The sequence below is a fragment of the Lissotriton helveticus genome, chromosome 10, assembly GCF_964261635.1.
Source record: "Lissotriton helveticus chromosome 10, aLisHel1.1, whole genome shotgun sequence".
In the NCBI taxonomy this organism is placed as follows: domain Eukaryota; kingdom Metazoa; phylum Chordata; class Amphibia; order Caudata; family Salamandridae; genus Lissotriton; species Lissotriton helveticus.
Window position 1 is genome coordinate 992,055,997 of NC_136071.1, and position 16,661 is coordinate 992,072,657.

Sequence of the window (16,661 nt, forward strand, 5' to 3'; positions counted from 1 at the left end):
TGCTTCAGGGGCAATGACCCCTGTTCAAACCAGTTCTGGGTGCCTCCCTGCCAGTGACACCTCTCTTCCTTTGATTAGTGGGGGTCTGGATTCTCAATTACTCGGCAGGAGATGAGCTAATTGTTTTATAGAAGCAACCCAGGCTTCTTCACCTCTAAGGGCTTCTCCTCCCCCTACACTCCAGGTGCAGGTCAGCCTGTGGCTATCTCACCACCTCCCCTGGGTCAAGACATTCCCCAGATCCTTTCGCTTTCAAATCCAGTCAGTCAATGCACAGCCAGGCAAAGACACACAGAAATGTTAGAGCACAATACTCAGCCACTTCTAAAAGAGTGACTTCTGAACACACATTGCAAATACCACCCTCATAAAAAGATGTGTTATTACATTGTGAGTTCAGGCTTATTAAACTTTACCTTTCCATCTTAAGCCCTTGGGAAGATAGGCTGGAAAACATTACACAGCCTTCCCATTCTATCCTATGGGCAAGATGGCCTTTCAACAATGAAAAACGAAAATGGAGATTATTTCACTGTCAGGGTATGACACACACCTTAGTACATGTCCTACCTTTCACATGCACTCCACCCTGTCCAGGGGTATCCTGGACCTACCATAGGGGCGTCTGATGTACACAGAAAGGGATGGGTAAGGTCTGGCGAGTGAATGCACTTGACAAAACAACATGGCAGTATAACAATGTAATGGCAGGCCCGAGTTCCCTTTTTAAGGCTACTTGTGTGGGTGGCAAAAATAGTGCTGGGGCCAACTAGTAGCAGTTGCATTACCAGCCCTGGCACACATAGTGTGCTTTACTAGGGACTTCACTTAGTAAGGCAAACATACCAATCATGGACAACCAATTACCATTACTTTATACAGGGAACACTTACACTTTGATGTCAGAAAAAGGTTTACGGGAAAGCAAAAAGTTTAGGGACTTTAGCCAAAAAGGGCCAAGTCCTACACAAGGCATTTGCAGAAGTATATGTTTTCAGCTGGGGAGTGTGATACTGTTGATTCAAAATGGTGCAAATGTCTGTTAAATCATTTACTATAATGCCATCTGCTGCCATCTATCAGGTTCTTTGCATAAAATGCCTGTGAAACTGGGCCCTATTTGAAAAAATAGAAAAGCTGTTATCTTAATTGTAAAAACGAATTGTTGACTTAACTTATTCGATAATAAAGAAAAAAAATATATACCGAAGAACAAAAGCATTGTAATATGTGTAATAATATTTTAATGCAAAAATATTTTTCGGTTACAAAAGATGTGATAGGTACTCACTGACATGAACACATGTACAAGGATGTGAATGACGGTTTGCTTTCAATTCTGTAAATCACCATGATTTGAATCAAAATGTTTTCAGAAGGAACGTTCAGTGCTACATGCAAACACAGCAAGTAAAAGGAGGGTTTAATTGTCAGCAAATGTACTTTGGATAAACTAAAGTGAATGCATATGTCAATTGAATGATGTATTACAGAAACCATCGGGAGTGCTGTGTTATTCCAAACACATATTAGCAAAGACAAATGAAACTTTCAAATTGAACTGATTTGCGGGTTTCTGTATTATAAGGGCATTATCATTTATAATGGTCATTCTATAGTAATATTGCACTATGATATTAAGTTAGCTTTCTGGAGAAACACAATAGCAGACAATTGTTCTCTGGGTGTGTCTGAAGGTGAGATGAAACATTCGCAGTCACTGAGCTACTTTGTTCAAAGCATCTGGTGAAAAAACTTATTAGGCGAAATAAAATAAACAGCTTCGAGGTGAAGGCTCAAGGGTACCGACTAGCGGAATTAAGACTAATTGCAATCCCAAATAAGTGACGTTTTTTAAAATACAATTCTGTGTGCATATAGCCACACCTTATACATGTATACCAATTGTGATAGCAAAAGAAAAAAAAAAAGAAAACTCCACTCTGGGCTTTTTGCAACGATTTCCAGTGATGAAGGTAGCTCTAGATTTTGAAAGCGATTGACTATCAACAATTAGATTTGCACTGCATCCGATAGCAGACTAACCTAGCTTCCAGTTTTGCTTGTAAATATTAAAGATGACTGAGTGTTGAAGTATGCTTGTTTACTCCATAACCTTCAGTACCCTCTATGCAGATTAGGAGAGGTAATTAAGTAGTTACTGGAGGCCTTTTGCTAACAGTGTTCACGATTTGAATGTGCGTTGATGTAGTTTTTAAATTAACACATAAACTCTGTTGACTTGTTGTGTTGTTTTGTTCGTGCATTTCTAAATGAACACTTTCTGTTTGTCGAGCTGTTTGTAAATCAATATATAGACTATGACATTGTTTGCACCTGAGCTCCCCAGGGAGTGATAAATGAGTAGTTTTGTGGAAATTGAGGGGCAGATTTACAAGCCCCTCACGCCGCCGTTTCATCACTTTTGTGACGCAGCGGCGGTACAAAAGATGCGCCATGGTGCAGGGTATTTACAACGTGACGGATCTGGGAAATGCGTCACATTGTAAAGCCCTGCGCCATAAGGAGGCGTTCCGGCACAGGGGGGGGGGGAGTTCCTGCGCAGAAACGCCTCTTAAAAGTGGCTGAGTGAAATCTACAAGATTTCAATCAGTCACATTTAGGCCAATGCTGCATCAAAACCCTGCGCCTGCTTGAAGCAGGCATAAGGCTTGACGCGCTTGCAACGCAACTCCAGCAATGCGCTGCCTTTACGGCACAGATGCGTCACGCATCTGTGCCGTTTTTGCCCCATGGTGCGCCGCATTGTAAATGTGGCGCACCATGGGTGGCGGAGCTGCGGCGCACAATATCTATTGTTTACTTCTGTAGATAGAAGAAGCTTGTATGGTTTCCTTTGTCGGCACATACAATACAAATTCATTTTGATAATATCACAAAAATAGTATTATGAAAACAATGAGTGACATATTTGACTTCCCACCTTTTGGATAGTCTTATAAATTTCATATGCGGCCACACGAGCACTGGCAACACTTTGAATATTAGGGGCACTTTGCCCAAACGTGAACGTACCCATTGTCACTGCGAGAAAAATCTGTAAAAGAAAAGCAAAATCAATTAGTATACGAAAAATTTACATTTTGCCAAAACGATGTATGCATCAAAATAGCAATACGTCAATAAACTGCTATATAAACAAGGACGTCTAGGGTGAATGCAGTTGCACATTAAGGACCTTATTTATGACCCGATCTGGGTCACTCTTGCACCACGCGACATGGTCCAGGAGCGATAGGAACCTTAAGCCATATTTTCGAAGCAGCGCAAATCCACTTTGCTTGGACTTGAATAGCTTAAAACATCTGGAGTAATGCAACTTAGCGCAAATCGCTGCACCACATAACTCTCCACACAGGAGGTGTTCCATGGGAATTGCATGGGTGTTTCCAAGCAACTCCCATGGTTGTTGATGCATTTCCAGATTTACCATGCCAGCATTGTGCAGCACACATAGAAAGAGGATCAAGCCTCTCAGGATTGTTTTTGTGCAGGAAAGTGCCCCTTCCAGCACAAACATATTTCTGCCTACAACACAGGCACGGGTACCTGCATTTGGGATTGGATGACAAAATGGATCCAGCACAAGGGAAAAGGACAGAAATGCGCCCTTTTGGGTAAATACTATGCATTACTGCCCTTTTCCTGTGATACAGGGCAGGAAAGCATAGCAAGGTGACTTGCCTCGCTGCCCTGCATCACAAAACTTATAAATATGCCCCCAAATGTCTTCCTTCAAGAAATGTGTTTGGAAAAGGTAACCTGCCACCTAATTTCATTGACCATCCCTAATTTCACAAAATAATGAAAATGATTAAACACAAAACAACAGTTCATAAATATCATAGCAGCAAATGTGGAAAGAACAAACTAGAACATTTAAATAATTAGCAATTATCACCCATACACCTTCGGAACAATAACCCATCACCATCAAAGAACAACTTGGAATACACAGTATTTTATAGCAAGTGTTTTTAATTAAACATGTCGACACTCCAGCTCAAATAACATCAAGAAAGGTTGTTAGATTTGACATCCTTGGTGTGATATTTCCCCAAACCGTTTGTCTTCATCCCTTTCGTTTTGCTGAATCTATTTTTTTTTCTTTGTAATTCTGTGCTCTTTACCACTGCTGACCAGAGCAAAAGTGCTAGTGTCCTCTTCTTTTAACATGGTAAAATGGGACAACACCGAATTGGCACATTTTATTTCCATGTAAGTCCCTGGTGAATTGTCCCACCTGTACCCATAGCCTGTACATTAAATGCAACTAGGTGGCCTGCAGCACAGACTGTGCCACCCACTTAGGTAGCACTTTAAAACATGTCTCAGACCTGCCAACGCAACCTGTAGTTCAGTTATAAACTGTGATTTCAATTTGGCAACATAAACCTTTACACATAGTGGAAGCAAGGTTGCAAACAGCGGCAGCTTCTAGAAGAAGATTCCGACACTCACACGAGGTGTTAACCTAGGTAAGAATGTAGCTGGTTGACTTTGGTTGTTTTCAGAGAGGCACAATGGTTGTTTTCAGGCATTTATGTAGTCCTTGCATCCACAGATGGATGCAGCCCAACTGATTTGCCGGACCATGTGAGGAAGTTTATTTATTTGTATGTCACATTTTTTCACTTTTCACGATTGGGTGTGGTAATGGGAGTAATTTTATCTGGTGTTATACGAAGACGTAAACCATTGAATACAGTGTGACTTGTTCTCCAGCTAAATATGGTGCTGATGGGTGTTTATACATTGTTCCTTTGTAGATAAACTCAGGCTCCTGATGAAGGGTCGAGCAAGGACCCGAAATGCATTGAGCTAAAGAAGACTTACAGATGAATACGTTAAAATGATCATGTTATGAATATGCAGTGTGAAACATATATGTGTTATGTATCAGTTTATTTTTGTGTATTCACATTGATTAACCAATGAAAACATATGCCTTGGTGTCGAATAAGCACATCAAGAGCATGAAAACCCTATGTTTAAAGAGTTTGAATTTCATATATTAGGAAGGAATTCCCAGAGCTATTGTGCACAGTGGTCGACTCTCATCGACTCAAGATAGGTAGGTTAACATAAACCTTTTGCCATGCCTAAACCATCCTTGTTAATACATATAAGGCACCCCTAAGGTAGGCCCTAAACGCTCAAGGTACAAGGAGCATTGTATTTAAAAAGTAGGGCATGTGTTGTTAAGTTTTACATGTCCTAGCAGTGCAAAACTCCTAAAGTCACTTTTCACTGCGAGGTCTGCCTCTCCAATTAAGTTACACTGGGTTACCCTGTTACATTTAATAAGTGATAACTTTGGAATGGAGCAGCCAGAGATATGCTGTTTACACTCAAATGAATTGTAAATGTAAACCCTCTTTGATGATGGAGTCAGATTTTAAGTCACAATTGTGAAAATGTCATTTTTAGTAAGTTGGCATTTTCTTGTCCTAACCATCAGTGCCTCCCGCCATTGCCGCGGTTTACGTGACTTTGAATGGATCTGCTGTGAGGTTTGTGAATCCTTCCAGACAGTGAAACAAAGTGGACATCTGTGCGGACAGGATGGTCCATCCTGACAGGATGACGGGGACGGGGAGGGCTGCACTCAGTTATGCTTGCACTTCAAATTACTTCATTTCCAACCCAGTCAAAAGAATCGGACACCAGGCCTGCCTGCCTTTTATCACCCTGACAGTTTGAAGCCTTGACAGAGGAAGGGGAAGAAATTTCCAGAAGCAGATGTTTGGGTAGGACAGGCAGTCCCACCACACGAAGGCTGGCACCATATATAAATATTATACCTCTTGAGAAAAACATCAGATCACTCATGGACCTGTGAAATTTACAGAAGAAGTGCTACACTACTGTCAGATGACTGCCTTGCTGCTTGAGAACTGCCTTGCTGTCTAAGAAGGAAGTCCGGACCTGCTTACTTTTATCCCAGGCTAACCAGAATGACTCTAGGGCCAGTTGGCTGGTCTCCTGTGTGAGCTAGAGGGACACACCATGCATCAGAGGCCTCCCTGCAACTGCCCAGATGACCTGCAGCAACTCGCCCTGTCTGGACTTGCAACGGTGATGGATTAAACGCAGATCAGTTGACTGGGGTGAGTGTTTGTATTGTCAACGCTCCGTCCATCACCACCTTTGCTTTTTCTTTGTTCGCCCTAAGTTGGCAGGGTATGCTCAGACGTGAGTCCCTTGCTCATTTTGCCACTGGAGTCAAGCAAGCCCCGCTGAAGACGGCTGTAATGCCAGAAACCGGTCCTGGGAAGCTGGATTCCGGTCCAGGGAAGACATGGCTTGGCAGTTCCGGCTGGACTGTTCCCATGAGGCACAGGGTCAGACTGATTTGCATATGGCCATGTCTGAACTGGGGTGGCGGAGTGAGCTAAAGAACGGTGATGGATTAAACCCAGATCAGTTGACTGGGGGTGAGTGTTTGTATTGTCAACGCTCCGTCCATCACCACCTTTGGTTTTTCTTTGGATGCAACTGGACCTGCTTGAGCCCCGCTGGCCTCTGATCGTTTGAGTTTTTGATCCTCAAGAGGTGTCTCACGATGTCCTGAACCCCTTGCTGGCATTAGAGTTTACTCCTCTTCAAGAAAAGTTGAAAATCATTAAGCTTGGGCTCCTCAAGATAGTGAATGTGCAGACCATGATGACCACCAATGTGTCACTCTGATGGTACCTGCTGTTCATGTTACAATCACTTCCAGCAAAGACTGCCAATACTAGATCCGTTCTTCATGCTCCAGCAACATTCCACAGTGACCGGCAGCGCAAAGCTAAATCAAAGACCGTCCACAATGCCTGACTGGCTCTTCACACTACAGGAATGATAGCCTGAACCACTCGCCATGCTCTTTGCACTGCAGCAATGACTATCCATAATTTTCTACCTGCTCCACATGGCCTCCTCCAATGTGAGGAGAACATTTGGTGCCTGACTTAAAATGGTAACTTTTCAGTGGGACTAACCTAGTCCCTGTACCTGAACTGTGCTCCTTTGTGGTCAACCTGAACCTATGACTTACCCCCTTTCTAGCACTAACAGATGACTGCAAGTGGTGATTTGTGTTTTTAAGAGAAATTTTCACTAAAAACGTTCAAACTGTATATCTCATATTTCCACTCATTGGATTTTTGCCTTTTGGTTATGATTTTCATCCGAGGCTCTTATCCAAGTTACACTGGCCCTAGTAATATCGCGTATAGATCACTCAAACTCACTGTATGCCGGAATTCCTGCTTAATAATCACGCCGGCTCCAATTGATACAGAATCCCACACTTGGCCTATGGTCGGTCTAAGTTTATTCCCAAGCCTAAGAGATTTGAGGTAGTACAGTCTTTATTAAAAATCTACAGGACACAATGCGTTCCAATTATGACGTATGGGGCCGAAATTTGGGGATACTCAAACTTAAAAAATGCCCAGGCTGAGGAGAACAGATTCTGCAGAAGGCTTTTGGGTCTACCAATTTCATCATCCACTTTTATAAGCCACACTGAATTGAAATTGTCTTATTTGGAGGACTACATTAAGGCACGTCCTGTGTTGTTCTGGATTAAGGTTTGGAAAAACCCCGAAGCCTCATTGACAAGAGAAATTCTGGCTGACTGTCTAAAATGTGATCAGGGTATTAAAATCCCATGGCTGGCCCAAGTTCAGGCGAGTCTGTCAGCAGTCAATCTTGAACACATGTTTGATAATCCAAATGGACTAGAGGGGATTAACGGGAAGACAATCCGTAACATTCTCTACAGGCACTACGGGGAGACCAGACACAATGTAGAACTAGCCAAATCATCTGTGAAACGGTATATTCAAATAGAAGGCGATATTGAATCCACTTCGCTTATACCAGCTGGTTACCTCCTTAAAGAGATTACATGTTGGGAGCGTAGTCTTCTGTTTCGCTTAAGAGCAGGATCTATAAAGTACCTATTGTGTTTCCCCATGGGCTACCACTCTAACATTGAGAATATGGTTTGCCCGTGCCAGAACCCAGGGAAACAAACACAAATGCACTTTTTGTTCTTCTGCTCTTATTATCAAAAATACAGCAAGTTCCTCTTGATACCATTCTTTAGAGCTAAAGGTATAAAGGATTTTAATGTGGCATTTAAGACTGTTCTGCAGCTTAAAGATGATGGATTAATATACCGTGTGTGTACTTTTTAAAAAAGGCCATTCGATCTCGTATTTCTATGAATTAATATCTATCTACATGGACTAATGTGATCTTTACAAACCGGGAGGATGCCTTTTTGCACCTTGCACTTTGCACAGCTGCACTTTAACCCATGCTGCTATTTGTAAATATGTGAATCACAATAACTTGACAATTAACGCCTATCTGGCCAACATGTTTTTAGAGATCTTACATATCAGCACTTGGCACAGTTGCACTTTTTCCCCGCATTTCCATTTGTAAATATGGAGGCATAGATAACGGCCCACCTTTGATCTTTGGCTGACATTGCATTCTGCACATTACTTAGATGGCCTATTAACTAGGATTTATACTTTATGCACTTTACAAAATCTGTGCCCAAAATAACGCTGCTAAACATGTGTTCTATGTATACATTGCTGCTAGTCTAAGGGTGATTCCTGGATACGTATACTTTACCTGATAATGCCATAGAAATAGACATGAATTTGTGGACTCGGACAATAATGATACCTTGCACTTTTTTGCTGTCACTGTTTTTATCACAGAAAAACGCAGTATTGTTACCGTATTTTAATGTGATTTTATCTTGACCATGTACGTAATTATTTGTGTACTTTTATGGATAATGCAATATCCAAATAAAGGTTATTTGACATTTGACATCGATACAGAATCAAGCTGCTAGGCTTGTCCACGGCCAGCCGAAATTCGGCCATGTGAAACCCCTGCTAAAGAGCCTGCACTGGCTCCCAGTGACCCAGCGCAGCCTCTTCAAACTGGGCTGCCTGACTCACAGAGCCTTGTCCTCCCACGGTCCTGTTTTTATCGCTTCCAAAATATAGCGATACACTCCATCTCGTGACCTATGCTCCTCCAGCTCAAACCTTCTGACCCCCTGTCTATTCAAACGGAAAAGACATGGTGGCTTAAGGTTCTTATCCCTGACACCACAGTTCTGGAACTCCCTCCCCTCGGGACTGCGCCAAATCCCCTCCTACACTCAGTTCAGGAAATCGCTCAAAACATGGCTTTTTTCCTTGGCCTATAACTAGTCCCTCCCCTCTGCCTCTGTCAATGCCTCTCCGCCTAAGCGCCAGGAAACCGCTGGTGTATGTGCCCTCAATAAATAATTTTATCATATCATATCATTTTATTTAAAAACATCTTCAATATTTTTCTAAATTTGCTTGGTATTTTTCTTGTACTGTGTTTTAACTTTATTACGGTTTGTGTACTCAATAAATACATTACATATTGCCTCTCAATCATTCTTGACTGCTTTTGTACCAAGCTACCAGAGAGTTAGGCACAGGTGACTTTTGTGATTCACCCTAACAAAGATTGTGGTTGCTGTTTCAGTATAGCTTCCATGCCCCTTAGCTAAAATCCAAATTTCTTACAATAGTCAATTCATGATAAAGGGAGATTCCTGTCTCAAATTATCAATCAAGACCCTTAAGGAAATATGTGCACAAATAAGCTTTTTCCAGTTCTGCCAAATGAATCATTAAAGAAATTTAAAAAGTTGTTGGTGTCAGAAGCCAAGTTCACCAATAAATCCAATAATTGAATGGGACTTAAAGAAATTACGTAGCCACTGTACATTTGAAAAATAGTCAATTTAATAATAAGCACCAATACAAAAATACCACACAACATCTAGCCCTCTTTAGTATAGCAACTATTCGTTCTGTCAGTTAATAAACCTTTTTAAAATTCAAAGTCTTTGTGATATCAATGTATCTTTGATGCACATGGAACACGAACAAGAAATTTTTGGGGGCGTTATCAAAAATCTTTTTACTTTTCTTTTCATCAAAACAATGCACATAATCAAAACTACAAATGAGGGCTGTCTAATTATTCAAAAGGCGGAACGGCACAAGTGACATACATTTACAGTGAATAAAGTGACCAGGTGAAGGATGGTGACTGAGTGTATGTACATGTACATGAAGAGATTTTGAATGAAAAAGGAAGACATTTTACAAGTCCAAACAATATATGTTTCCAGTATCTCTAGTCCAAACAAAAGAATTGCTTAATGATTCAAGGACAACAAGATCTAAAGATGATTGGACAGATGTATTTGTCGATGTTTCGACCCTAACAAACACAAAGGTAAGATAATATTATGGTGGGTCTTCTTCAGGACAGGGGAACAGGAGGTCAGACAGCCTAGAGGGGAAAGAATTCAAACGAGAATTGTATTTCTTATTTATTTAATTTTTTTGTTTTATAGAGCGCGAACCATACCCCTGAGGGTATCGGAGTGCTTTACAGAATTGACAGGTGGTATGAACAGTCGTAGGATGGGTGGATACAATTGGCATAAGAACAGGTAGATGCATTATATAGAATGAGTTCCACAGAGTACTGGTAAAAGAAAACCGGCCAGATGTGCCGTTAAAATCGCCAATCCATATGTATTAATGGATTCTGATAACAGGAATTCAAGGCACCATGCTGTTCATGAGGTAGGTGGGAGTAATGGGACCCTTAATTAATAAAAGAAAGGGGTGGGCCTAGTTAGTCTGAGCTCAACCAGGCTGCACCATAATGAAGGAAACACAAGTGCCAAAGAATCATACCTGAACATTAGGATTACAACTGATCGTGTTGGGTGAAAGCGCTGTGTCGTCAATCACCTAGAGTTAAACAATGAAGTACGTGAGTGCCTAGAACAGGCACTGGTGGTGATATGATAAATTATGCCAGCATCCAATGAAACATACCTTGGTACGTAGAAAAAGTCCAATAGCAATGTCTTGAACCTTGTGGCGAGGATTAATTCATACAGTGATACTTCAATGCTTCATATCAATTAGAAGGCATCTCTTTGAACAATATCAATTTCCGTGAATGAAAGTAATATAAGCCGTCAAGGTTTAGGCTAAAGGTTGCGTGTGCTCATTTAAAGGAAATGTGTGATTCCACAGAGTTACGTGAGCAAGGGGAATCGGCAACTTGTGCTGATTTTCAGCACCAGGAGCTTGTTCTGCACTGCAAAATCAGCACGAATGGCATAACGTAGTGCACCAGAAGGCATTGCTTTCCTTGTGCCACTCGAGTCGATTTTTGACTCAAGCTGCAGCTTTCTCACCATGAACAGTCGCAACTGCTTGTGACCAGCCGCTGTTGAGAAAATCTCACCGGGTGGCGTCCTTGTGCCTGAAAATTGTACTACAGGAAGCAAACTTTCACTCATGCTCCAACTTAACGCTGGTGAGCCGTTCGCAAGAAAAAATTCCACTACTTGACATTTGGTGAGGTTTTGCCAGAACTCTGCATTACAAGAATAATGCAGAGTGGGCAAAACTCAGCAAACTTCACCGGGGGAGCAGATTATATCACCCACCCTAATTGTAATGGGAATTAGACATTAAAATCAAACACATTTATATGCTTAAATATAGTTAGATATATGCTGTCAGAAATTCGGTCTCTACTTGACCGAGGTATACACACCGTCGAATTAGGGACCACAATCCTAGAGAATATTTTTAAGAGAAAATGACAAAAAAGCAATACGTAGAACCGGAGTTATGAATGTTTAAAGAATAAACCAAAATTAGTGCTTAGAAGTCAATATAACTGAACGGTTACTTGAGGTCACGCTAGACCGAGGTAAATCCAAAGTTCAGGTTGACTGCAATGGAGGGCAGGTTAGCAACAGGCCTCAAACAGGACCCTCTACCAAAATACCTTCAACGGAGCGAAGCGGAATCATCAAGAGTACGATGCATCCATTCATTTTCACATAGTCGTAGTCAGAAGCTCGGTTAGGCACTGTATAGAAGGTGCACGTCATAGTCAGGACTTCAAATTGGTGCTGCATCGTTGATAAGCTATGCAGGGATGTCTTCCGATCTGCACCGTGTTGGCATCGAAGGCCACTGCCTCAGTTATGATCGGCGCAGTGGTAGCAATGTGTCAGGTTTGTAGCAAAACAGCTATAGAACCCACTTCTGAGGCCCAGGACTGAAGGGGTAGGACTCACAGATGGCAGAGCCCAGCAGCACCATCAGAGTTGCAATGAGTCTTTTATGACCCTGAGCCAGCAAGTCCTTGGAGTCACTCTTGGTTCAAGTGGGATGGGTCCAGCCATTGTCATCAGCAGGACAGAGGTCAGAGGTCAAGAGCAGCAAGGCATGTCAGCACGGCAGTGAATCAGGTCCTTAGAACAGTCTGTTAAGCAGAGTGGCAAACCTTGTAACATAGCAGTCCTTACTTCTGGTAGAGTGTACTATCTTGGTAGGGTCACAGCCCCAGTACTTATACCCAAATGTGTATTTGTAGTAGGGGGTGACTTCAAGGCAGCTCCTTGAAGTGCACAAATCCTCATTTATCCCAGTCTGTCTGCAAGGCTATCTAGGGAGTAATCAACCCTTTGTGTGGGACACTGGACACTGTCTATTCAGATACAAGTGTCAGCTCCCATTCCAGCTTCCTGTCGAGGAAGGCTATCAGAATGCAGATGAGTCTTCTGTCACAGTCACCTTTCCTGTGTTTGTGGCTGTCTAGAGGGAATGACAAAGTGTAGCTGTCACCTAGCCCAGACGTGTATTGGAGACAGGATGCAATGCACATAGAGCAATAAGAGCAGAGAAATGTCTACTTTTAAAAAGTGTCATTTCTAAAATAGTAATGTTAAATCCAACTTTACTATTAAAGAGGTTTTATATTTACCATTCCAAAGATATGAGACATGATGTGACTCCATTGTTATCAGGAATTTCAACTTAACAGTGTTTTAAGGAATTCCCAATATTAGCCTATGAGAGGAGTATGCCTCACAGTAGTGAGAAACTAATTTAGCTCTTTGTCACTACAGGTACGTGTAAAACATAAGAGTACATGCCCTACCTTTTAGGTACACAGCACCCTGCCCTTAGGGCTACCTATGGCCTACCTTAGGGGTAGCTTATTTGTAATAAAATGTGAGATCAAACTGCACAGACAGGCCCTGAAGGTGCAGGTTTGAGATAGGTTTGAAAAGCTACTTGTGTGGGTGGCACAATCAGTGCTATAGGCTAACTAGTTGCATTTAGATAATAAGAGTCTGCGTCTATGATATGCCACTTTGCAAGGGACTGACCTTTAACTAATTATGCCAATCAGCTATACACCAATGTCACCATTTTTATGGGAGAAACATGTGCACTTTATCACTGGTTAGCCGTGGTGATGTGATCAGAGTCTTAAGGTGAACAAAAATATACAGCAACCAGTGGAGGTAAGCAGGCAAAAAGTTGGGGGGAAGACCATCCTAAGAATGAAAGGTCTAACATATTCCGATTCTGTTATTTAACAAGAGAATATAGGCCTTTCTCTATACCCGAATTTATATTTATATTACTACTAGCTTATCCGTCGCATGTTGCTGCAATCTCAGTAGAAAGGAAATTTAAGGAAACGTGTTATGATAACATTCAATTTACATTGTGTCATTTTTATTGAAACGTATTCATTTTAATATGGAAAACATTTTAAAGTGTTGTTTTAATTCTGTTTATTTATACATGTGCTTGTGGATACACGTTTTTTTTGGTTTTCCGTCTGGTGCGTACACCAATAAATCAGAAGTTTTTCCGGTGCGTGAGCTGGCTACATACAGTTGTCCATGTGAGAAGCACGGATTCTCCAAATCTAGTTCACACACTTTAATTTCTCTATTATACAGCAAAACACCATAAAATATGTTTTGGTACTTACCATGTCCACTCTGCCAATTGTATAGATATCTTTTTCATCGACGGTTAATTTTGTTCCATACCATATTCCAAGTCCGTAGGTTGCCAATGTAAGCAACTGAGAGATTCCCATTGACAAATAAGTAACAAATGCTTTCCTCATGGCAAATGTTTTTGCAGCACATAAATTGACTTCATAACTGTGAAAGGAAAATAAATTATGATGATTAAGTCAGAACACCACATGCTCAAATTAATAGATTATTATGCAACAGTGTATGCCTTTGGTCATGATAAGTAGAAAAGATACTTCCTTTAGAATCCAATGGAGCTATTTACAAATATTTTGCAAGAGTTTTTGAATGGTTAAAAGTGATACAAAGGAAAGTATTGTTTAATTACCACTTAAAAGGCACAGGACAAAATAATGCAACCCTTAGTAAATCTAGACTCAAAGGTATGTCAAGAAGTTATTTCACACTTCTTCGTGAACATTTTTGCTGGAACACACTGATCAGTAAGGGCTTCATTAGAGATAACGTATGCCCCAACAGTCCTGCTGGCAGCACATTAGTGAAAGGTGAATTGGCTCTTTGAAGCAGTTGCTCTCTCTTTCACATTGTAGACAATACCCAGCCTACACTTTAAAGGAGAACAGAGATCCTGCTGTAGGCGAGTTTAGTGAGCAACTACACCCATCTGCATTAATGAGACACCATTTGCCTCTCTTGAAGGGGTTACCCTCATGGGGCGTCTGAGTCCATAATACGGTGTGGCTGCAGAGCCACATATTTTCCCTCATTGGGTGTTGCCTCCATGCTATTGAAGGGCCAGTCCTTTAGGATATCACCTGTGCTAAATGTGCCGATGTTATCTTTATTATAGAAGTTGTCATTGACACGTCAGGCTTGTCTCAAGATATTATCATCAAAGTAAATTAAATGTTGGCAAAAAAGAAAATAGCTTTTAACAAAATATCCTTATTACACACACTTTATATTGAAAACAGTGTTTAAAATATGTACATTGTTAGTTATAGCAAATCACCTTTTCTGCGATATTCCGCCAGAATGTATGCCATTTTCTGGACCCTTTTTTGTTGGTTTTAGGACTTTGTGCACTTTATCATTGCTAAATCATTGCTTCACCTCTAAAACATGTGTTGTACTTGGAAACTTTCACATAAGAACGGGTTGCACACCGTTTTTCAACCATATTTCACTTGTTCTGTTAAACCACAATTGTTTCCAAGTGGCGTGCTCACTGTTTTACGTGCCAAGCCCGCACTGCACGTGTTGAACATAAACACCAAAAACGTGGGGCATTCCTTTAACCTGGAGTGGGGTTAAAGGAATGCCCCACGTTTTTGGTGTTTTGTACTTGGAAACTCCCTACTTGCACTATATAACTTCCTCATTAGCCCACAAGAAATAGTGGCTGAAGTGCACCTATGGCAGGAAAGTTAAATGGCATATGTCGGATGCAGTGTGTATTTACACCAGGGGTGGTAGGAACTCATGGAGTTTTACCCCATGGAATACTATGGAGTTTCACTCCGTAGAATCCACAGACTTACATGAAAACTCTGCAAGATTCTGTGGAGTTCCACCAATGGGTGGAAATCAGCAGGTTGCGCAGATCATGCTGATTTTTAGCACTGGGAGCATGTTCCAATGCTGAAAAATTAGCATGAATGGCACCACACGGCATGCCAGAGGGTGCTGCTTCTCGAGTTGGTTATGCTGCAGTTCGAGCAGATTTTATACTTAAGCGTCAGCTTTCTCACTGCGAATGGTCGTGACTGCCTGAGACCGCCTACATTGGCAAAATCTCACCTGGTGCCATATTAGCACCCAAAAGTGAAGCTAGGGGATGCTATTTCTCACTTGCACACAATAACTTACAGTTGGTGACCTGCGTGTGAGATAAAACTACACCACATGGTGGATGGAGGAGTTTTTCTAGAACTCTGCATTAGTCTCATCACACATAGTGGGCAAAGCTCTGTGACCTTCACCAGCTGAGCAGAATGTATCACCCAGCCCTAATTCACACCACCCAAAAATATGAAAAACATGTTGCTCTACTGGGAACATTGCTGCGCTCTGGTTGGGATGCAGTTTAAATGCAGTACAATGGCACAACATGGAAAAATGCCTTTGCAATGAAGGAAAAACCTATTCATATGTATTTCCAAGTAACCCCTAAAGGATGCCTTGTAATCTCCCAGGTACAATTTCAGCCTGACAGCAATAGAGTTCAGATACCCCAAGCGGGTCATACCAATCAATGAGTTCACCTTCGGTTGTAGTTTTTTTATGGAAGACAAAATCTTCCTGTGGGGCAAAATCCAAGCCTGTGCTAGTTAGGGAGCTTTGAAGTCAGATACATCACTGTTGAGCTAATAAAAAAGTCAAAAGCTCAGAATAGAATAAACTGGATTGCATAGCCAGTAAAGTTGCTCTGAGGGTCATATATATTTGCCACCTCGTCCCAATTCAAAGTTTAACATTCAGACATACTCAAGGCTCCCCAACGCCAGGTGCCAGCAGTGTGTGGTCCCACTGAACCAGTTTTCAGCACAGCATAATAAGCACTGAGTGGGATGAACCTGATTTTCTTACCTTTTATAAATGCAACCTCACTTACTTTCCCCCTATCCTCCAAAGATCAAAAACATTTCAAATAGCCTAATCACAAGTTTGTCAGTCTCACCGCTGTACCACCGTGTCAGTGGTTCCAAGAAGACTGTTGGCTTGG

The 16,661-nt window shown here is 41.5% G+C and overlaps 1 protein-coding gene across 3 annotated transcripts in view; it reads right to left on the reverse strand.

The window, feature by feature from the left end:
* LOC144784709 (ATP-dependent translocase ABCB1-like) overlaps nt 1-16,661 on the reverse strand; it is a 916,046-nt gene that overhangs the window by 593,718 nt on the left and 305,667 nt on the right. For all 3 annotated transcript variants that reach the window (XM_078663661.1, XM_078663660.1, XM_078663662.1), the window contains 2 exons: nt 13,924-14,101; nt 2,945-3,058 (listed from right to left, as the gene is read on the reverse strand). In XM_078663661.1, the coding sequence (XP_078519787.1) occupies nt 2,945-3,058; nt 13,924-14,101 (292 nt within the window). The remainder of the gene's footprint in view (nt 1-2,944; nt 3,059-13,923; nt 14,102-16,661) is intronic.